The 22,621-nt window shown below is 41.3% G+C and overlaps 1 protein-coding gene across 1 annotated transcript; it reads right to left on the reverse strand.

The window, feature by feature from the left end:
- Positions 1-20,431: 20,431 nt before the first annotated feature.
- Positions 20,432-22,288, reverse strand: LOC119500751 (zinc finger BED domain-containing protein 4-like). Its single transcript, XM_037790654.1, has 3 exons — positions 22,149-22,288; positions 20,902-22,065; positions 20,432-20,826 (listed from the first exon to the last, which is right to left on the reverse strand). The coding sequence occupies exons 2-3, from the start codon at positions 21,464-21,466 to the stop codon at positions 20,501-20,503; spliced, it is 891 nt and encodes a 296-aa protein (XP_037646582.1). The 5' UTR covers positions 21,467-22,065; positions 22,149-22,288; the 3' UTR covers positions 20,432-20,500.
- Positions 22,289-22,621: the final 333 nt, after the last annotated feature.

A 22,621-nucleotide genomic window follows, 5' to 3' on the forward strand; every position in this document is an offset into this window, starting at 1 on the left:
GACTTTCGGTCGGCACCAAAGTGCTTCTGGAAAACCATCCGGCACCTCAGGAGGGGGAAACGGGGAACCATCCAAGCTGTGTACAGTAAGGATAGGACACTGTTGACCTCAACTGAGGAGGTAATCGGGCGGTGGAAGGAGCACTTTGAGGAACTTCTGAATCCGACCAATACGCCCTCTATGGTAGAGGCAGAGCTGGAAGCTGATGGGGAACCATCATCAATTACCCCGGTGGAAGTCACTGAGGTAGTCAAACAACTCCACAGTGGCAAAGCCCCGGGGATTGATGAGATCCGCCCAGAAATGCTGAAGGCTCTGGGTGTGGAGGGGCTGTCTTGGATGACACGTCTCTTCAACACCGCGTGGAAGTCGGTGACAGTGCCTAAGGAGTGGCAGACCGGGGTGGTGGTTCCCCTTTTCAAAAAGGGGGACCAGAGAGTGTGTGCCAATTACAGGGGTATCACACTGCTCAGCCTCCCTGGTAAAGTCTACTCCAAGGTGCTGGAAAGGAGGGTTCGGCCGATAGTCGAACCTCAGATCGAAGAGGAACAATGCGGATTCCGTCCTGGCCGTGGAACAACGGACCAGCTCTTCACTCTCGCAAGGATCCTGGAGGGGTCCTGGGAGTATGCCCATCCAGTCTACATGTGCTTTGTGGACTTGGAGAAGGCATATGACCGGGTCCCCCGGGAGATACTGTGGGGGGTGCTGCGGGAGTATGGGGTGAGGGGGGCACTTCTCAGGGCCATCCAATCCCTGTACGCCCAAAGCGAGAGCTGTGTTCGGATCCTCGGCAGTAAGTCGGACTCGTTTCCGGTGGGGGTTGGCCTCCGCCAGGGCTGCGCTTTGTCACCAATCCTGTTCGTGATATTCATGGACAGGATATCGAGGCGTAGTCTGGGGGAGGAGGGTTTGCAGTTCGGTGTGCTGAGGATCACATCGCTGCTTTTTGCAGATGATGTGGTCCTTTTGGCATCGGTCTGCGACCTCCAGTACTCACTGGATCGGTTCGCAGCCGAGTGTGACGCAGTCGGGATGAGAATCAGCACCTCTAAATCTGAGGCCATGGTTCTCAGCAGGAAACCGATGGATTGCCTACTCCGGGTAGGGAATGAGTCCTTACCCCAAGTGAAGGAGTTTAAGTATCTCGGGGTCTTGTTCGCGAGTGAGGGGACGATGGAACGTGAGATTGGTCGGAGAATCGGAGCAGCAGGGGCGGTATTGCATTCGCTTTACCGCACCGTTGTGACGAAAAGAGAGCTGAGCCGGAAGGCAAAGCTCTCGATCTACCGTTCAATCTTCGTTCCTACTCTCACCTATGGTCATGAGGGTTGGGTCATGACCGAAAGAACGAGGTCGCGGGTGCAAGCGGACGAAATGGGTTTCCTCAGGAGGGTGGCTGGCGTCTCCCTTAGAGATACGGTAAGAAGCTCAGTGAGGGACTCGGAGTAGAGTCCTTGCTCCTTTGCGTCGAAAGGAGCCAGTTGAGGTGGTTCGGGCATCTAGCACGGATGCCTCCTGGGCGCCTCCCTTGGGAGGTGTTCCAGACACGACCAGCTGGGACCACGGGGAAGACCCAGGACTAGGTGGAGAGATTATATCTCTACTCTGGCCTGGGAATGCCTCGGGATCCCCCAGTCAGAGCTGGTTAATGTGGCCCGGGAAAGGGAAGTTTGGGGTCCCCTGCTGGAGCTGTTGCCCCCGCGACCCGATCCCGGATAAGCAGTTGAAGATGGACGGATGGATGTTTATCCATTACTTTTTGCTACTTATGTTTATCCATTACTTTTAGCTAGTTATGTTTATCCATTACTTTTTGCTAGTTATGTTTATCCATTACTTTTAGCTAGTTGTTTATCCATTACTTCAAGCTCATTAGTTTATCCATTACTTTAAGCTCATTAGTTTATCCATTACTTTTAGCTAGTTATGTGTATCCATTACTTTAAGCTCATTAGTTTATCCATTATTTTTAGCTAGTTGTTTATCCATTACTTTATGTAGTTATGTTTATCCATTACTTTTAGCTATTTAGGCTACATTTATACATTATTACTTTTAGCTAACAAGTTTTTCCATTGCTGTTAGCTAACTAATAATTGATGTATTATGTTTAGCTAAATATTTCACCTGTTTATCCATTAATATCAGCTAATTATTTCAACTGTTTATCCATCAATTATGGCTAGTTTTTTCAAATTTATATTCTCGCTAACAAAGTACCCAGGCTGGTGGAAGTAATTATGTGCAGTCAACCTGGTACTGACACACCAATCTGGATTTTCCTATTTGGATTGTTTTTTTCCTTCTACCCACAAATATATCGACATATATATATATATTTCTTTTTTAAATCAAATCATAACATATAGATATTTTTTGTATAAATGAATCTACTCAACAATCTTTCCTTATACCACATGGACATTGTAGTAGTACAAGTACCCCAGGTTAGGAATCACTGCTTTAAATCATTTCTCCCATGTGCACATTTTGCAAAAGTATTCAGACCAAGTTCAAAGAAGGATATTTTCTCTTGTTGGAAAAACACATCACTCTCAGCATGAATAGGTCAGATTCCATGCAGACATTAAAGGAAAAGTCCACTGGAACTTGATTAAAATGGATTTACGTTCTATGCTAATGTCAAACAAAGGAGTCTAAGGGGATTTCCAGCTCACACAATTATTTCATACAGAAATAGGAATAAAGGCTTTGCTCCGCAATGAATGTCCTTGTTTTATCCCAAGTTATGAGTATCCGATTGTGGTTATAGGGCAAAAATAAAAGTAGTAATCATCTTGACATCAAGCTACATTTCAGGAACATGAAATTACTTTAAATTGGATTAGACTTTCCTCACATTCTGTTCACAAAACTGATAATTAACGACAAGGGCATTATACATGGACTATAAAGAAAATACATTTTCTTTTGACTCCAGGTCTGTTAAGCAGCCAAAAATCATCAATGGCCTGCAGCCCTAAGTACACCGCTGCAGAGAGAAGAAATCATTCAGCCAATGTGCATAAAATAATCCTCTAGTGTTTTGATTGCTCATAGGGAGATTTTTTTTGTTTACACATTAAGAAAATAAAAAGTAGTTCTGTGTATGCCTGTTTTCAGCCTCAGAGGTTTATTTACAATTTTCTGCAACCACAAAAGACACAATTTGTGGTGAATTACAAAAAGAAGCCTTGCTGTTGCCCGTTCAAAACATGTGTTTATCAATTGCTGTGATTTAGATTGAGAGGGTCAGACTAACAGTGAGAGCTTTCTCACACTGAGCTGCCCCAGGATGAACACAAACCCAGCCGACTTTGAGTGGATCATGGTATAACGTATAGTTCTGAGCAGACCGTAATATATACTGTATATATATACAGTATATATTAGGGGTTGAACGGTTTACAAATTCATGGTTGGGTTCATATCACTGTTTTGGGGTCACGGTTTTCAGTTCGGTTCATTACATTTATGTTACAGCGAGGAGGTCATGTTCTGATTTCAACATGCTTTTCATTTATTTGGCAAAAATAAGTAAACAAATGTTTGCCTTAAAGGTCTCATATTATGCTCATTTCCAGGTTCATAGATGTATTTTAATGTTGCACTAGAACATTTTTACATGCTGCAATGTTCAAAAAAAACTTTATTCTTCTCATACTGCAGCCTGAGTCTGCCTGCCTCAGAGCCTAATTCAGCCTCTGTCTGAAAACCCCTGATTCACAGCCTGTCTCCTCCCACTCTGCTCTGATTGGTCAGCGTTTTCTGTCAATCAAACGTCCTCAACAACACAGCATCACAGCGCTCAATGTCTGAGTGCAGGGAGAGAGAAGCAGAAGAGTAAAATAAACTACTTTAAAGTTTATAAACCAGAAACTTCACCCAGCGCACGTTACCGGAGGAATCTTATCAGAAATCGGCGACATATGATGAACATCTGCGGTCCAGATTCCAGGTTTTTCCTGACGGTTTCTCTCAGGTAAAATAATGCTATTTATATCTCTGTTAGTTAGCTCAGTGTTTACCTTATGCATCAACCTCTGTAAACCGTAAACACGCACTCTGTTTTACGTCTGTCTTTACAGATCCATCTGTGAGAAATGACCGACAGAATCATCCCAGAGGAGAGCAGACAGCTGAGAGCAGATAGCTGTGAGCAGATGGGAAATACAGAGCTAACCCGTTAGCATGTAGCTACATGCTAACGGTTTAGCTACATGCTACCGCTATGAGACGGTGTGTAAACACAGCGACCATCAGGGTGGAAAATAGAAGATGTGAAACAGTAGTCAGTTCATTATTTCTGGTAAAAGACACCTGATAAATGTATGGAAGATCAGAGTAATGGTATATTATTTACAGTAGAAGCTGTCTCTGTGTTACCATGACTACAGACCACCGGAGCTTAGCTTACCGGAGTTTACCAGAGCTGAAAGACTTTCTCCTGTACCATGTCACATAACTAACTAACAGGTGAGATGATTACAAATGCTGTGAATAATTAATATTGTCATCTGTCTACTCAAATAAAGTTTGACTGTGAAACAGAAATGTGTTGTGTTGCTTACAGTCACTATTTACTACCTGTACTCTTCTACATGCATGACATCAAATATATATAATATATAAATATCAGCTGTTTAAACAATGTAATTACATAAAGCCTTTGTGAAAGAACATGTTATATTTAGATGATGGGAGTACATGAAGACTGTTCTGCTGGTTCTTGCAGACTAACAGGAGGAGCTACTTTGCTCAAGTTCGGTTGAGGAGGAGAGACAGTGACGCGCTGTGGGGCGGGGTCAGCTACTGAAGGTTCTCTCTGGTTCCAGGAAACCCTTACATGGCTTGCAATTCTCTAATGACGTCAGAAGAGAAGGAAAAAAAGCAAAGTGATTTTCTACACCCATTTCTGGACAAACGGAGCAGGAGAAAAAGAGAGAGGATGGTCTTTTATGATACTATGGTGACCTGTAGACACACTGGGGACAGATATTGATGTTTAAAAGACATGGAAAAGTGCATTTTGCATAATAGGTGACCTTTAATAAAAGTATGGCTTCCATAAGGAACATAAACTCTTCTTCATTGACATATCTTAACTGAAAGAACAGGTTTTCTACGTTATTTTTATATAAATATGATGTAATTATAAACTAAGGCCATACATTGAAGCATAAGATCAACCAGAACTACTAAAAAACAGTAGCCTTTATCTCCCACTCATTCAACAGCGGCTCATTGGTCATAATTCTTACTATAACAGTTAAGGCACTCAAATACTGACATATTGTCAATAAGAAAAAATAAATTTCAAAAATAAAATCACAAATGTCTGTAATGTAAATGTAATGTTCCATCTTAAGGCTGTTGGTCAATCCTCAACTGCTGCTTATGCTAGTTTCTACAGGGCAGGCACAACAGACTAACATTCACACATGAAGGCTCACGCTCTTTGACCATCTGCTTTAATTCTGTATTGTTTATGATGGAGTGTGGTCGTATATGCAGTGATAAACACTCTTATAGCATTAGATATTATTAATTCTGTATTGTTTATGATGGAGTGTGGTCATATATGCAGCGATAAACACTCTTATAGCATTAGATATTATTAATTCTGTATTGTTTATGATGGAGTGTGGTCGTATATGCAGCAATAAACACTCTTATAGCATTAGATATTATTAATTCAGTATTGTTTATGATGGAATGAGGTCGTATTTGCAGTGATAAACACTCTTATAGCATTAGATATGACTTTGTCACGGTGTGAATCTGCAGTGGGAGGCTGTCTGAATGCTGTGGGGCAACGGACTCTCTGTCCAGCCTGCTTTTGTTTCTCTCTGCTGATCGACACATTCGGGTGATGCCGTCGTAATTAAATGTTTCAAGTAAATGGTAAATGACTTGCATTTATATAGCGCTTTTCTAGTCTTCCGACCACTCAAAGCTCTATACACTACATGTCAGCATTCACCCATTCACACACACATTCATACACTGATGGCAGAGGCTACTAAGGTGCCAACTTTGCCCATCAGGATCTAATCTAAATACTCATTCACACACCGATGGCTATGCCTTCGGGAGCAATTTGGGGTTAAATGTCTTGCTCAAAGACACATCGACATGTGACTCGAACCACCGACCTTCCGGTTGGTAGATCGATCACAGGGACGTCCCACACCAACATACATAGACGTACTGAGGAGAGATGCTGGACAGTGCTGGCGAGCTAGCCAGATGTATGGTGGACTGAGACAGCTGGAAGCTCCGCTTGAAAGCCCGTCTGAGGACGACCCAATGATATCAATTCCGATAGTTGTATTATCACTCTTTCCATCCACTGCTATTGATTTTGTGTTATTAGTCCTACTTGTATTAGTTATTACAGCTGCTGGGCTATTATTGTGGCTGCTTCTCTCTCGCTCTCTCTCTCTCTCTCTCTCTCTCTCTCTCTCTCTCTCTCTCTTATATATTCAGGATTTAATTCCATATTCTCACATTTCATTGCATATATTCAGGATTCCCATTCTATATACTCTGGGTTCATTCAATATATTCAGGATTTCATTCCATATTCTCACATTTTATTCTATATTCTCACAATTCATTCCATATATTCAGGATTCCATTCCATATTCTCAGAGTTCATTCAATATATTCAGTATTTCATTCAACATCTCAAATTTCACATTATGTATATAATAATTTCCTAAATGGCATGCCATAATATATATATATATATATATAGTATATATATATATATAAAAAATAATAAATGAACAACTTATTTTTAGGTTATATCAGGCCCAGTTTTAAAGCTAGATATATTATATGTGAAACTAGACATATGAAACTAGAAAAACCTAAGGAATCCATTGGTACCAACTGTGTCACACTAACTTGTCACGAAGGAGGCTGAATAACGCTCCAAACTTAATCAAATTTTGGTGATGGAAAACTGTCCTGGCCATTTGCAAAAGGTTCCCTTGACCTCTGACCTCCAGATCAGTGAATGTAAATGGGTTCTATGGGTACCCACGAGTCTCCCCTTTACAGACATGCCCACTCTCAAGATCCATATGTCAACTCACCTGAACACATATGGGACATTTTGGACTGACGTGGTGAAGCTGTGCTGGCAGGTCATAGTAAACCATCACCACCATCACACTTTAGGTTGGGATTTCCTTTCATTTGTCGCCTCGCTGTATCCACTCTGAATTCTTGTATATTAACATGCATGTCAGATCATGCAGTTCAGGACACACAGAGCTATATCACTCTTTTTGTGTCAATAACGGTATTAAAGTGAGGGTAGGCAGTATATTTTTGGCTTCATTGGGCAAAACTTCTATAATAATGTAATTCAAGTGTTCTGAGAGAAAACTAGACTTCTGCACCTCCTCATGGCTCTGTTTACCAGCTCGGCTCTGACTGCTTGTTTTCCTCCGGTCAGTGAAATCTTGCAGATGCCGTTAGGAGCACCGGAGGACACAGAGGTACATGTTTTTTTTCAGATTACCTGTCTTATGCACTACTGTCAGGATATAGTGACCGTTTTATAAAAATAACTTTTTTGAATCCTATTTGCTCCATTCTTGTCTACTGCTGCTTTAAGCAAGGTGGTATATTATCTCTCACTAACTTGTATATATGGATGATTTGTTCTGGCAGTTAGTTGACTGTGAAAACAGATTGTGTTTTTAATAATCTCATACATTTTATTTCATGTTTGCAGATGATTTGGTTATATTGTCTCGCTGTAGTGGTGTCTGCAACAGCTGTCAAGTGTATGCTGCCAGTATCCTAGAGTTTAGTGGCAATTCAATGATCACAGCCCATAAAACAATGTATTGGAAAATGCATTCAACAGTGTTTCTTTGAATATAAATCTGATTTTCCTTCAAAATTGATATGCAGTAAAATGAAAACCTTGAAAAATTCTAATGGCTTAACTTGGTTTCTCTGTTTGCAAGACCTTGTGGTTCACATGAGAATGCCTGTGAGGGAACATAAACTAGTCTGCTTTTCAGTCACGGAGGACATGCTGAGAAGGCTATGCTGAAATAATTACATTACAAACTGAAATTAGGGGCCATGCTCTCAACAAATTTTACCAAATGACAGTGATTTCCCTTTGCAAGCTTTTCTCCTCTGCTGCACAAATAATGGGCGTCCTCTGAGGTGATGTAATCACATCATGCAATGCAAAGCCAACTATCTCAACCCATTTTAATCATCTCCTTCTTGACCGTCTAAGCTTTGTCTGCATGGCTCCAAAGCTCGGAGATGAAATGGGCTGTGACCCATCCTCTGGATAGGTTCACGCCATAAATCATAAGATCAATATCATTATGCATACCCTGTCTTATAGGTGAGCCACTTTACAGTGCCAGCATAGATTTGAACTACTGATGGCTTCAGTGAGAGCTGCACCTTAACCACAAACTGTGTATCAAACTTCACCAATTAGGACCAGTAGGCCACAAACAGTATTGTCATTATATACTCACAATTCTCCAAACTCAGAGATGTCTTCAAATGTGAGTATCAGGGACATTCTGTGCAGACAAAATTCCACACTTTGTGTAGCCTAATGGGTTGCAAAGTAATTGAGGAGGGCATACATCTTTGTAACCGCTTAAGAAAACCACTGTGCCTATTCCTTGTCTTATGCTTAAAGATGCTGAATTCGAAATTCAGAGCATTAATGTGGCAGCACAACATATTCTCGCTCCCAACTCGTCAAATACCGCCGCTTGGTCAGTGCCCCTCGGCATCGGAGACTGAAGCACGGGAGAACACAACCATTTAGGAAGGGTTAGGAAACAGTCGTGGTTATCTTCACTGACTAGCAACTCACGTGACTCACGGGACCGATGATACCGACGAGTCACGTGACTAACGACTGACGTGACAAAATAAATCAACATTACTTCCACCAGCCGTCCCAACCACCCATAGCGGACTCTCACGCTATTAACACTACGTCACTGCTCCGACCGTCGAATAACGCCGTGGGTGGGTTTACATTGGAGTTAGTTGAAAGCCCGGTTCGTCAAATACTGTTGCTAAAGGGTGCCTCCATGCGTCAGTTTCCAAATCCGAGGGCACTTACCAAAGGCGGTATTTGACGAGTTGGGAGTGAGACCCGGTTGAGAAGCAAACAACTATTTGCTATGTAAAGAAGTGTTCTAGAGGAATTCCCACTGAGTCAACATTAATCATGAGGGTAACTTGACATGAAAATTGAAACTTTTTAAGAGATTGAATGACAGATACAAGGGTCCACATTGCTTGAGCCCTTGACCAAAGTAAGACCTACTTTACAGCTGAATTAATTGATTTTCTCATCCATTGTGGGCAGCAGAACAAGCTGAAAAGACAACATTGGCATTTTTTCAACTATATAAAGTTGCTGACGTTCTCTGTCTGCCTCATAGCAACACAGTAACATGGCAGTTTGTTATATGCTCACAAAATGTAATCTACCCTCAGCACGACTTTCAACAACGGAATTTTTCCTACGAATGCCCAGTAAAATGTCCCTCACGTGTCAATTTCCTGATATTGCTGACATTGGGTGAAGGCGGGTACACCCTGGACAGGTCTCCAGACTATCACAGGGCTGACAGACAGACAACCATTCACACTCACAGTGAACCTAACCTGCATGTCTTTGGACTGTGGGGAGGACGCCGGAGAACCTGGAGAAAACCCACACTACCACGGGGAGAACATGCTAACTCCACACAGAAGGGCCCAAAGCCCAAATAATATAGACATTGATTAGTGCAGTTGTAAACCCATTTAAAAAAAAAACTACCTAAAAAACCTTCATTAAAACAAATAATATTTTATAGATAGTAAGAGGTATTTATAAATATTCAGTTGTCAAAATGACTAAATGGTAACCTTAATAAATTGTGTGAATTCTGTAGACATTGAATGATGAACCTCAGTCAAAGTAGACAAATAGTGTTTGGTAGAGATATTTCAATGCATCTGGAAGCTGTCAGGTTTCCCTGTTTGATCAATACTTCTCTGTTGTGTTACTTTATGACAGAGGTACTGCAGACAAAGCAGATCAATCAAACATACTTCTATCTCCAGCCTTGCAGGTGACCTTACTGAAAAATCTCATATTGCATGGAGAGCACTCCTATGCAGGGCTTGTCGTACACCAATAACAGCGTTCTCAAGAGGGTGCCAGTGGTCAGGAAGAAACGTGGCATGGTTCAGTAGTGTAGACTTTGCCTGTGAGGACTATCTTTTATTAAATCAAACAGACATCCAATAGTTGGATCTGACGCAGCTCCACAGAGTAATCCCTGTAAGCTACAAATAATAAGTGCTGCTCCCTGCTGTTTGAATCAGGGTACAGTTCACAGCAGCGGCAGGCAGAAAACAAATCAACACATCTTCAAGAGATGAGACGGTTTGGGGCAATAACAGACATGATGTAAAACAGAGACAAGATGACACAAAGATTTTGTAAATAATTTATCTGTGCATCATCTTTAATTTATTACTTAGTTATTACTTAGAGTTGCAAAAATACATGAGTGTTTCTGCAAATACACTCATTTTTTACTCTGCCAAATTAAAAAAAAAACAGCCTCCATGACTTTTAACCATCAGAGTATGTGATACATATAAACAGGCACACATAATTACATATAGTGGTAAAGAGTTTAATCTGTAACATGTTTATTTTTTATGGTTTTCATCACCTGTTCTTACTAAATGTCTTTACCGCAACATTACAATAATGTTCATTTTATATATTTTCATGATATTTTTAAGACATTTCAATTATTTTTCCTCAAGCTTTGTGCATCATTGTAAATATTGATATAAAAACATTTCCTAAACATATGGGATTTTATAATTTTTTCTTCACCATGGAACATTTACGTAGACAGTAACCAGAGATGTTACAAAATATAAAATATGTTGTTTTTTAATAACAGATATTGCAATTCTAATGTCTATTGTCTTTACTGCAACACATAAAGCTGTTGTAAGGACATGTTTAGGAAATTACATTTTTGCTATTGCAGATAAATGGCAGCTAGCGAGGTCTGCTACGTTAGCTTTGACTCTTAGCATCTAACATACATAAATTCAACAGTAATATTAAGTGTATTTTATAAATGTAGTTCAAAATGCTTCTAAGCTGTATGGTAAGGACACACAATACACACTTGAGAAGAAAAGGTGACCTTAACCTTGTTTGTCTTGATCTAGTCGGGTCGCCTATATTGGCGGCCCAACCTGTCATCCATGTGCTCACCTGCTAACTTCTGTTTCCATGGAAACTAGATTTGGATTTGGACTAGACTTGTTTGGATTTAAATAAAACTTTACTTTGGTATTTGTTCAGTGTCGCGGTAAGGACTCATTTTGATGAAAAAATCATATAAATAATTTGTAAACAAAGGTGTAAAGTAATATGTATATGAAACAATTCAATTTGAAATATTGTCATATTATAATTGAATTAGCTCATTTTACGTATCTCAACATTGAAACCACAGTAGTGGGACATGAAGGAAAGTGGTGTTCGGAACCATAAAATGCTTCATACATTTTATTAAATCACATTATTTAGTAATTGTTTTATGTCAAGATGGGTAATAACACGGTGTATATATTCATCAAGCATTGCACTGCAAATTTTAACATAAATCCAAAATTTCTTTGACTTAAAAATGCCCGTAGTTGCAGAAACACCAACATGCGTAATCAATCGCTAGGAGTCATGTATGTCTGAGGCTGCATCCTCTTCTCTGTTTGGATGTTTCTTGTATTTTGCTCCTGATGTATCCTGTGGGACTTTATATATGACGCGCTGTCAATACTCTGCTCGATCCCTCTTTTGCTACCTGTCTCAGGCTTCAACAACATGACTAACGAAGTAAATAATAAATCTCTCCTCCTCTTTCACATTCCTTCTGTCCCCTCTCCCCCTGTCCTTTCAACTAGATGAAAAGCTGCTCCGCTGCTGTGAGATCTATTTTGAGGTTACACTTCCTTAACGCATCTGCCAAGCCTCATCAAGAAGCATTAGCGAGGCATAGCAGCGCTAGAGAGGAGGAAAGAAAAATGCTCTCATCATCAATGCAGCGTAGGCAATGTACCCTCACTTGTAGGATAAACCGTGTTCAAGCATGAATATGGCTGCCATAACTAACCCCAATCCAGACAGAACGGCCATGGGGGGAAGCATCAACTCATAATGTATGTTAGACTTATTCTTCATTCAAAACCTTAAAGGAAATCTTTGATCATTTTAATGCAACAATAATCAGCTAGTCAGATACAGGATCTGATGCACATTCTAAATACTATTAATGATATGTACATAATACTACCAAAATGGATGCATTCAAAGCTAGCAGTGGGTAGAAATGGAGCAAATCTGATTTAAAAAAGTTAGTTTTATAAAACGGGACACTATATCCTGACAGTAGTGCATGAGACAGGTAATCTGAAAAAAATCATGTTCCTCCGGTGTCCTCCGGTGCCTCCTAATGGCCAGATAGCACAGACCGGAGGAAAACAACCAATCAGAGCTGATCTGGAGGCCTTGCCATCTCTGAGCAGCCTGTCAATCACTCACCAACTCTGATCAAACGGTCAAACTAGGCAGCGCTGATCAAATAGTCATTACAGTAACAGAATATTGATTCATATTTGATCAGCGTTGCCTAGTTTGACCGTTTGATCCGAGTTTGCGAAGTGATTGACAGCTGTCTCCGTTGAATGAACAGCCAATAGGAACGCTCTCTCTCTGTAATGACCTGTGATTGGGTCAAAAATCTCCCATGACAGGCTAGGTGTTCTAAAGCCTGAAAACAGAGCCATGAGGAGGAGCAGAAGTCTAGTTTTCTCTCAGAACACTTGAACTACCAATATGCTGGAAGGTTATTATGCAGATTTTGCCCAATGATGCAACAAACATTCTGCCTACTGCAGGTTTAAAAGTTATGTGATAAATAATGAGTATAACAAGTGAGAAAGTCCTCTTAGAGTGGGTGGGATGTGAGGTGAACTGGTCAAAAACAGAACTCTCACCCAGGACTCCGCGAAGAGCATAACGCGTTAACGCACATTCACTAATGAAATAAACGCCACTAATTTGTTACTTTAACATAACTTGCGATTTTCAGGGTGCTAGAGTGATGATACTGGTATCATGTGAAACTAAGAAACGTGAGGATTCCATCGGCACCAACCATGTCATAATAGCTTGTCGAGAAGGAGGTTAACTAACGCTCCAAACGTATGCTAATTTTGGCGAGAAAAAACTGTCATGTCCATTTTCAAAGGGGTCCCTTGACCTCTGACCTCCAGATCAGTGATTGTAAATGGGTTCTATGGACACCACGAGTCTCCCCTTTACAGACATAACCACTTTATGATAATCACATGCAGTTTGGGGCAAGTCATAGTCAAGTCAGCACACTGACACACTGACAGCTGTTGTTGCCTGTTGGGCTGCAGTTTGCCATGTTATGATTGGAGCATATTGTTTTATGCTAAATGCAGTACCTGTGAGGGTTTCTGGACAATATCTGTCATTGTTTTGTGTTGTTAATTGATATTCAATAATATATATATATACATACATTTGCATAAAGCAGCATATTTGCCCACTCCCATGTTGATAAGAGGATTAAATACTTGACAAATCTCCCTTTAAGGTACATTTTGAACAGATACAAAATGTGTGATTATTTTGCAATTAATCGCGATTAATCATGGACAATCATGCAATTCAATATTTTAATCGATGCACAGCCCTAATTTGATCATTTCTCATGTTGCTACACTAAAGGACTTCAGTCTCCAACCTCCATGATCCTCTTCACGTCTTTAATCACTAAAAAGGAAAAACAAACAGACTGAAATCAGTGGGATACGGTACAGGACCGGAGTAAGGAGAACAAAATAATGACTTTAATTGTGCAATATTTGACTTTTGGCTTTACCTTCTCTGCACGTGGGATGGGACTGATCCCTTTGTTTGTGTTTGCATACAGATTTAGAATTCTTGAGCAAATTATATTCCAGATGAAAGCGGCACATTTTCATTTCAGATAGGTTTGTCCCTGTGAGGAGGATGACGTGAGAAGCACACCAGGCCCGTCAAGTATTAACATCAAAGAGCCGTTGAAAATGTGAAGTTGATTGAAATTGTGGCTTTTGCCAAAGCTTTTCTGCCTTTTTTTGTTCCTCCTAATTAGCTGCCTGGCTTTTCCTGCATTATCACATTGATTCACATTTCTTAGCAACTTGAGAATATGATGCAACATACCATACAGATTCTTCTTTTCTTTTTTTACATTTCCTCCATCAGTCAGCCTGTGCAAACACTTTTAACTGAAAGCAACTGCAAATGAATTATTTTCATCTTTTTGAAATATCCATTCTCCCCATTCATCATTCTCTCAATATGTCTCTGTCTGTTACTCACACACACCAACACAGGTGGGATCAGCGCCTGAGGTCGGCGGCTGTGCGGAAGATGAGAGTTGAAACGCTGCTCATGGGGCCAGCGGTTGGCTTCCAGTATGAGATGCAGCAGGCCTGCAGTTTGTTGGCTCATGCCCACTCCACACTCTCCCAGTGGCACTGAGGATTAACCCAAGCCCTTCTGCTCTGCAATCGCTTCTCCCCAGCCAAGCTGCTCTCCGGCAAGCAGGCAAACAAAAGCAGGCTGAGGACAAAAAGAGCTTACCAATTTCACTCAAATATTTGTTCATATTCAAGGCTTTGTGTGAAGATCATTTGACTTTCTGCTAAAAACTTTAAGAATATTCATTTATAGAATTTTTTGTCTGGACTGTGAAGAACTTTGTGAATTTAACCTTCCATTTAGAATAAATATCTCTCACAGAGTGTTCTGGAACAGTGTGACATGTAGTTTCATTTCACAACATGTTTTGTTCATGGTGACCTTGCAATGATCCTGGTCCTTGTTCTTCAGTCTCTCATAAATGGGCTACTGAACCCCTCCCCCGATCAGCCATTTCCCAATCGTAACTCAGCGATCAAAACAAAACACAAAGCAAAACTGGAATGGATTAACTGTGTTTATCTGCTCCGACATAAGATTCAGTCATTAATATACCTGGCTAAATACTGACTGTAGAGTAACCTAACATAGTATTTCGTCAACGCAGTCTCACTCCCAACGTGTCAAGTACGAAGTTTGCTCCACTGGTAGGCGGTGCTTGGTAGTTCCTCAACTGATCTCAACATGGCAGTCGGGTCACAAACTTTCTCATTTTACAGCTAAACAGTACACTACAAGATGTTTCTGACAACATTTTATGTGCGGAATATAATATATTTGATCAGCGCTGCCTAGTTTGATTGGAGTAGTTGTTTTCCTCCGGTCTGTGAAATCTTGCGGATACCATTACGAGCACCGGAGGACACAGAGGCACATGAGTTTTTTCAGATTACCTGTCTCATGCACTACTGTTTTATAAAAATAACTTGTTTTAATCATATTTGCTACCCACTACTGCTTTGAATGCAGCAGTTTTAGTAGTATTATCTACATATCATTAATAGTATTTAGAATGTGCATCAGATCCTATCATATCATATCATATTTGCTCCAATCTCTCCTACTGCTGCTTTAAGTTGAGCAACTCATTGTATCTACCACAACATTGCACCTTCCCATTATTAACCACTCACCTTGGTGTTTCCCTGCATGACAGATCCCTCTCTGCTCCTCTTTGCCAAAAGAGAATAAAGTTTTGACTTCAGCGAGTTCATGTATCAGCGACGCCACGAGACAAAATGCTGATGCGTCGCCCTGCAACTCAATTAAAGCAAAATCGCCTTCAAACTTGAGCTGAGGAATCAATTTCTGACTCGGCCCGGTTTTAAATGGGCAGCGATGGATTCTGCAGTGTCAGTGGGTGCGGCGTCGTTACTCACAACACCTGAGGGAAGTGACAGCGGATGTAATGAGATTCTCAATACCCTGTCTCTCATGCACATCAGCAGCACTAAATAGCATGAAGGGAGCTGGGGATTATGTTTATAAATGTTCTTCGCATGGCAGCCTGTGGAAGATGAGTCCTTTAAATAGCGCTTGTTCTGTCTCCCAGCTTTCATTTTCTTTTTTTCCCCAATTTATGATTGCGTCATTAAAAACATGCCCATGATTGATGTTTTGTAAGAGCTTTGCTTACAGATTAAATAGAAAGATGTATTCAGTTGGTGCTGCTATCCAGTGTGGCTAAAAGTAGCACAAGACACTACATTTATTTGCTTTGTGGCCGGCTGACAGTGTTGTTGGATAGTAGCATGGTGGAAAGGTCATTGCCAGACTGCACATGAGTTTGACTTTTCACAGAGGGTTCAAATAGTTTTCTATACACGTTTCTTTATTTTAGAAAATAAGAGTTTGTCATTAATATGTATGAATTAATTTTCTGAATTTATCTGAGCTAAATTAGGTCTTCATCATGAAAGAAAAAACTGACACAAGGCTTTCATCTAGGAGACCGCTGTCCCTGTGCCGTACGTTAAGTGTCACGTGACAATCAGCTGATCGTTCGTGTCCCATGTTCACAACATCAAGTCATATTTTCACTGTAAAAACATAGTAGTTCTAAGCCCAACCATGTTGTTTTTTCCCGTAAACCTAACTAAGTGGTTGTGTTGCCTAATCCTAAACAAGTGTTTTTGTCTAATTAACAACATTAAGCACGTGTTTACTGCGAGGGAAAAGTGACGGCAGTATGTGACAAGTTGAGATGAGAACATGTTGGCATTTCAACGAAACTCCAAATTCCAGCTCGTAACCTATTTATAGAGCTGTCGAAGCTAAGACAATAATAACGCGTTAATGCAAATTTGTTTTAACGTCACTAATTTCTTTAAGACATTAAGACAATCAGTCTTTCGGAGGTTGTAGCGGCTCAATTTTAAAGCTAGAGTGAAGATACTGGTATTATATGAAACTAGAACCTAATGAATCCATCGGTACCAACCATGTCATACTAGCTTGTCGCAAAGGAGGTTAAATAATGCTACAAACTTGCGCTAACTTTTGGTGAGGAAAAAATGGCATGGCCATTTCCAAAGGGGTCCCTTGACCTCTGACCTCCAGATCAGTGAATGGGTTCTATGGGTACCCATGAGTCTCCCCTTTACAGACATGCCCACTTTATGATAATCACATGCAGTTTGGGGCAAGTCATAGTCAAGTCAGCACAACATCTGTCATTGTTTTGTGTTGTTCATTTATTTCCAGTAATAGATATATACAGTACATACTGTGATGGTCACAGCCACATGTAAGGGATTTACAAATGGAACAGGTTTGGTTATTAGCTAATTTAATAAATAATATTCATAGAATTATTATTATTAATAAGAATTATTAATCAACATTAATAATGAACGGGGCACCACCCTGGAATCAGGGACCAATAACCAAAACGTTAATCCAGTCTCAAAAGGGAAATATTCCCTCCAAAGGCCAGTATTTTAACACTACTTTACACTTAGGAGGTGAATAGCGAAGGGTGAATCCGAGCACTAACTCTCATAACCAGCTGTTATTACAATATGAATGCACAATAAACACAGACAACTGCTATTTAAAATAAGACCATTTATTTAAATACAGTAATCTTAATCAATAATAAACACTCTAACAACATTAATCTAAATCAATATTTATCACAGCAGTAATTACTAATTAACAACACTTAATAAACAAATGGATGTCCTACAATGCAGCTCTAAGCCCTAAACTAGAATTAAACAAAACACAAAGCAAAAGAAAATGTGTGTGCGGGAGAGAGAGAGATGTGTGTGTAAGAGAGAGAGATGTGTGTGTGAATGCAAATGTGTATGTGTTTAGATGTGAAGGAAGAGTGTCTATGTGTGTGTGTGGTGTGGGAGGAGCAAAGGACGCCCTAAGTGGACGTCACCACGTAAGCGTTTACGTCACGTAAGGGGGGGGGGGGTTTTGCTCGAACGTTACAGATCACGCACAAACGGGGGTGTGAATCCCACGTGTCCTGTAAGGTAATGGGTGTGAGCCTATGTGAGGAGGCGTGTCTATGTGTGTGTGTGTGGTGTGGGAGGAGCAAAGGACGCCCTCAGTGGATGTCACCACGTAAGTGGTGACGTCACGTAAGGGGGGGGTTTTGCTCGAACGTTACAGATCACGCACAAACGGGGGTGTGAATCCCACGTGTCCTGTAAGGTAATGGGTGTGAGCCTATATGAGGAGGCGTGTCTATGTGTGTGTGTGTGGTGTGTTAGGAGCAAAGGACGCCCTCAGTGGACGTCACCACGTAAGTGGTTACGTCACGTAAGGGAGGAGTTGCTCTGGTGGCGGAAGCGCCACGGAAATTACCGACTGCGCACGAACGGGATGTGATCCCGCGTGTCGGCAAAGTGTTTGTTTGTGTGTGGTAGAAGTGGAAGAAAAGAAAGGCGGGGAGCGCCTCAAAACAGTATCACAGTCAAAACAGTAAACACCGCAGCAGCAGGAATCCTAACTGCCGCGCGAGAGATGTACTAGCTGGGTTATTATTACTCAGATGCTCGGCCGGCAAACTCACGTTAGTCAGCCGTGCACTGGTCTTTTAATAATAAACTACAGCTACAGATCTTCACGTTTGGCAGGAGCTAACACAAGAAGCACACAGTAATCAGACAGTCAGCAACAGTAAACAAAGCAACATAAACAAGCAAAGCAGAGCAAAGCAAGTTAAATAAACAAAACAAACAGACGGACTCGGCGGTCCGTACGTTCAGTATAAATCAACAATAGTTATTAACTTATTGGAATATACAATCTCACTAGTCTCTGCCCAGACACAAGCCTCTTACTTGAATCGCTTCTTCGGAGCGATAGCGGAGTATATCGTCGTTAATTGGTCCGGCGGCGTCGCGCTGGCTCGGACAATAACGGGCCGTTATGATGCTCGTCAGCTGATGAAGAACGGCAGGGCTGGCTCTCCATGTGGCAGCGGATGGAAGCAGCTGATGTGAAGACGGCGGGGCGATCGTCTCTTCCTTGGTGAAGGACGCGGATCCGGGTCTTCCTTCTATAGGTATGGTGGTCTGGACGTCTGATGACCGGCAGGCTGGACCTCCGTGTGTCAGCGGAGGGGAAAGCAGCCAGACATGAAGGAAAAGGCGGTGCGCTCGTTTCCTTTGATGAAGAACGGTTGTCCTCGGCTTCCTTGGTGAAACCGGGCTGTAGTCTCCCTTCTGCAGGGATGTGGATCAAAGTCTGATGGACACAACAATTTCTTAAACTCGTCCAGCGAGGTCAGGAAATTGTGGCTCGAGTCTTAAGGTGAACGCCGCAGCGTTGGGTACCTCCTGTAGCAACGTGAGTCGCAGTGGAAAAGGGAATGAGATTCAGGTGAGCGTGCCTATATCTCCTGTGAGAATAGTGGGCGTTTCACCGGAAAGACCTCATATTTCCTGTTAGCCTCATCCAATGGGAGCCCTTGTTTGGGTTCAAAATGAAACTTCGCATGTAGATGCGAAGTTTCAAGAGCTGGGCAGTTAGGTCCCCTGCTGTGATCAGGTCTCTGGTTTCCCATGTAGGCCAAGGCTCTTTGTCTCGTGAGGTCCCTATACACACAAGGTAATATCATTCCAGTTCACACTCTCTCATCTCGTTAGTTTGCTACCTACACAGGTTCATTTAATATGCAGCCAACTACACCTGAACAATTAACATCACATAGTTAACATCACATAGTTGTTTTCATTTGTTTATTTGTGTTTAACCTTACATAGTTTAGATGCACACAGTAACACTGTGAGGTTACACATCTTATTATTTGTTATATGAATCATTTGTTTCTTTGTATTGAGGTGAGAATAAGTATAGTTATATTGCTTTAACCTCTTTTGTGGACCTAGGTATTAAATTCTTGGTTTATAATTAGTGATGGCGAGCTGAAGCCTCATGAAGCTTTGAAGCTTTCCAGCAAATTGGTTCGGAAAAGGGTTTGTTTCTCGAGGCTTCATGTGAACACGAAACCACCTGGTGGTCAAAGAGTGTAAAACAGGAAGATATGATCTTAACCACGTGATCTGTGATATACTGTATTTTGCGCCAGTAAAGGCTGTTGGAAATTACTATAAACAATAAAAAACTATCTATTACCATGTAATCCATTTATATCTATATAATATATAATATAATGTCTATGTTCTAGTAAGTATATTATGAGTATATAACATACATGTATAATAAACTGTAATTGTTTTGTGACTAATGTATCTTATGTGTGTAAACCAATCCTTTGGTCAATAATTGTATTTTAGTGTAGTGTAATATAATATAATAATGGCAGGAGGGGTAATATTAGTGTTCTGTGTTACTTCTGGAAAGTGGCATTGGTTTAACCAGGCAGAGGGCATTGAATGTGCTTGTGTAACTAGGACAACGATGTACAATACAGGGGAGACTTTATTCATTTTTATTCAGGAACAGAAGCTTCTCGACCGTGTTCGGGCTGAGGCGATTTCTTTTTTTTGATACAACTTGTCCCGCCTTTGAAAACACTCTTTCACAAGGCACCGATGAGGCTGAGGTGCATAGAAATCCAACAGCAAGTTTGTATAAATTTGGGTAGATACATTTTTGTCTTTCCCAGTACAAAAGAGGGTCCTCCATTCGTCCGATGTTTGGTTCCGACAGGAACCGCTGGACCTCCACAGTGGCATCTGCTGTCACATTCTGGATTCTCCTGGCTTGCATGACACTGTCATCCAAATGAAGCCACAGTTTGTTACCTGAGAAGTACACACAGACCATGTTAGTGAGTGTAGTAATAATAAAAATTGACATCAAAACCAAATAAACACTACCTTGGGCTGCAGGTTGAGCATCCTGTGATGTTGATGGCTGATCTGACTCCGGGGTTTGAGCAGACCTAATAGGGGCTGTACACTCGGATGTTAGCCTTTTTATTGCTTCTGTGGCTTTGGTTGAACTGAAAAACCCTATTACCTTAAACCTTGGGTCCAGTAGTGTTGCTAGTGACATGATGCTCATTGATTGAAAGGTGTGTAGCCTCTCCCTCAGCTGCCTTATGAGGTGGTCTCCCATTTCCCTTGCCACTGCAGCTGTCGTGTTTGTGATGTCTTCCTGCAGCATCTGTTCCAACATTTTCAGCAGTGGCACTACCTTTGATCCGGAAACCTTTTCCTCAGCTGAGAGCTCCACACCTGCATCATTAAATGATGACAGCAATGACAGGCACCCACTGACAGTGTTGTATTCCTCTGAGGTCAGTGAGGGGATGTCAGTTTGTAGACCGGCTAAAGCCGCCCCCACTGGCTCTCTGAGGTCCACCAGACGGTGCAGCATGTGGAAGGTGCTGTTCCAGCGGGTGTCAACTTCTTGGAGAAGCTTCAGTTTTGGCCTCCCCATTTCTTGTTGCACCTGTGCAAGCTTCTCCTTTAAAAAAATACGGATTAGCAATTAATTCCGTCACAGCAGCAGTAACACAAACAAAATATTAGCATTATCAAAAATTGTAATAAAGTCAAAGAACATACCTTAGCAGTGGTGCTACTTCTGAAGTATCCAACCAGCTTCCTCGCCTTGGTCCGGATGTCAGAGAGTACGGGGGTCAGTTCAAGAGCCTTTCTTACTATCAGGTTCAGTGTGTGAGCTATGCAGATAGTGTGGCGGAGCCTCAGTTCCCTGCCACAGGCAATCATATTAGCTGCACCATCAGTAACTAGACATGTTACCTTATTGGTGATTCCCCATTCCTCCATGAGGGAGGCTTTCACACACGCTAAATGTTCAGCAGTGTGTGTGAGAGGGAATTTCAGTACTCCTAACCATACTGAATTCAGACGGGTGTTTTCGTCAACAAAATAGCAGGTAACTGCCAGGTAGGCCTCCATGTTAATGGATGTCCACATATCAGAAGTAAGGCTTACTGCAGCCACCTTCTGCACTATAGCTTTGGCCTTGTCCTTTGCTGAGGTGTATTTGACATCCACCATGGCCTTTAGAGCCTAAAGGAAAGAAAAGAACAGTCTTTAATTGTCAGATGTAATATCAAAATACTCTTTTGCTTTATCCATGCACCCGTACACACCTGCCTTGTGGGGAGAACATAGGTAGGGTCTGATTTAGACACTAAGTCCCTAAATCCCACATCCTCCACAATACTGAAGGGCTGTGTATCCTTCACTATCATGGAGACCCAGGCTTCATCCAGCTCTTGTTTTCTGGTGGCTGGAAAAAATAGAATCTATGTAACTACAGTGTCTGTTACTTTTCTTTTATTTGCATGATTAGCGAAAGTCAACATAGTAAAATTGAGACAGTATATTTGTAATATTTGCAATGACCTACCTTGGCTGGGTTCACCTCCAGTTGCCTCCCTGTTCTCATGCAAGGCACGGCAATGCCTTGCATGAGAACACAATAAACACTTCACCTTTGAATGAAAGACAGATAGTGAAAAATAAAGTTTTTGATAAGCAAACGTAATGCACCTGTAATAATGTTATATGTAGCCTAATTTATTGGGAGAAATCAAATCGAAGTGTTCCCATACCGGGGAAG

This window comes from Sebastes umbrosus, chromosome 13 (genome assembly GCF_015220745.1).
Source record: "Sebastes umbrosus isolate fSebUmb1 chromosome 13, fSebUmb1.pri, whole genome shotgun sequence".
Classification (NCBI taxonomy): Eukaryota; Metazoa; Chordata; class Actinopteri; order Perciformes; family Sebastidae; genus Sebastes; species Sebastes umbrosus.

What these genes read in the sequence shown, in the direction of transcription:
- LOC119500751 (XM_037790654.1), bottom strand. Translation starts at nt 21,466, where the DNA reads ATGGGGAGGCCAAAACTGAAGCTTCTCCAAGAAGTTGACACCCGCTGG. An exon ending in TGCTCAACCTGCAGCCCAAG is followed by an intron (nt 20,827 to 20,901) that starts GTAGTGTTTATT and finishes TGTACTTCTCAG; the next exon opens with GTAACAAACTGTGGCTTCAT.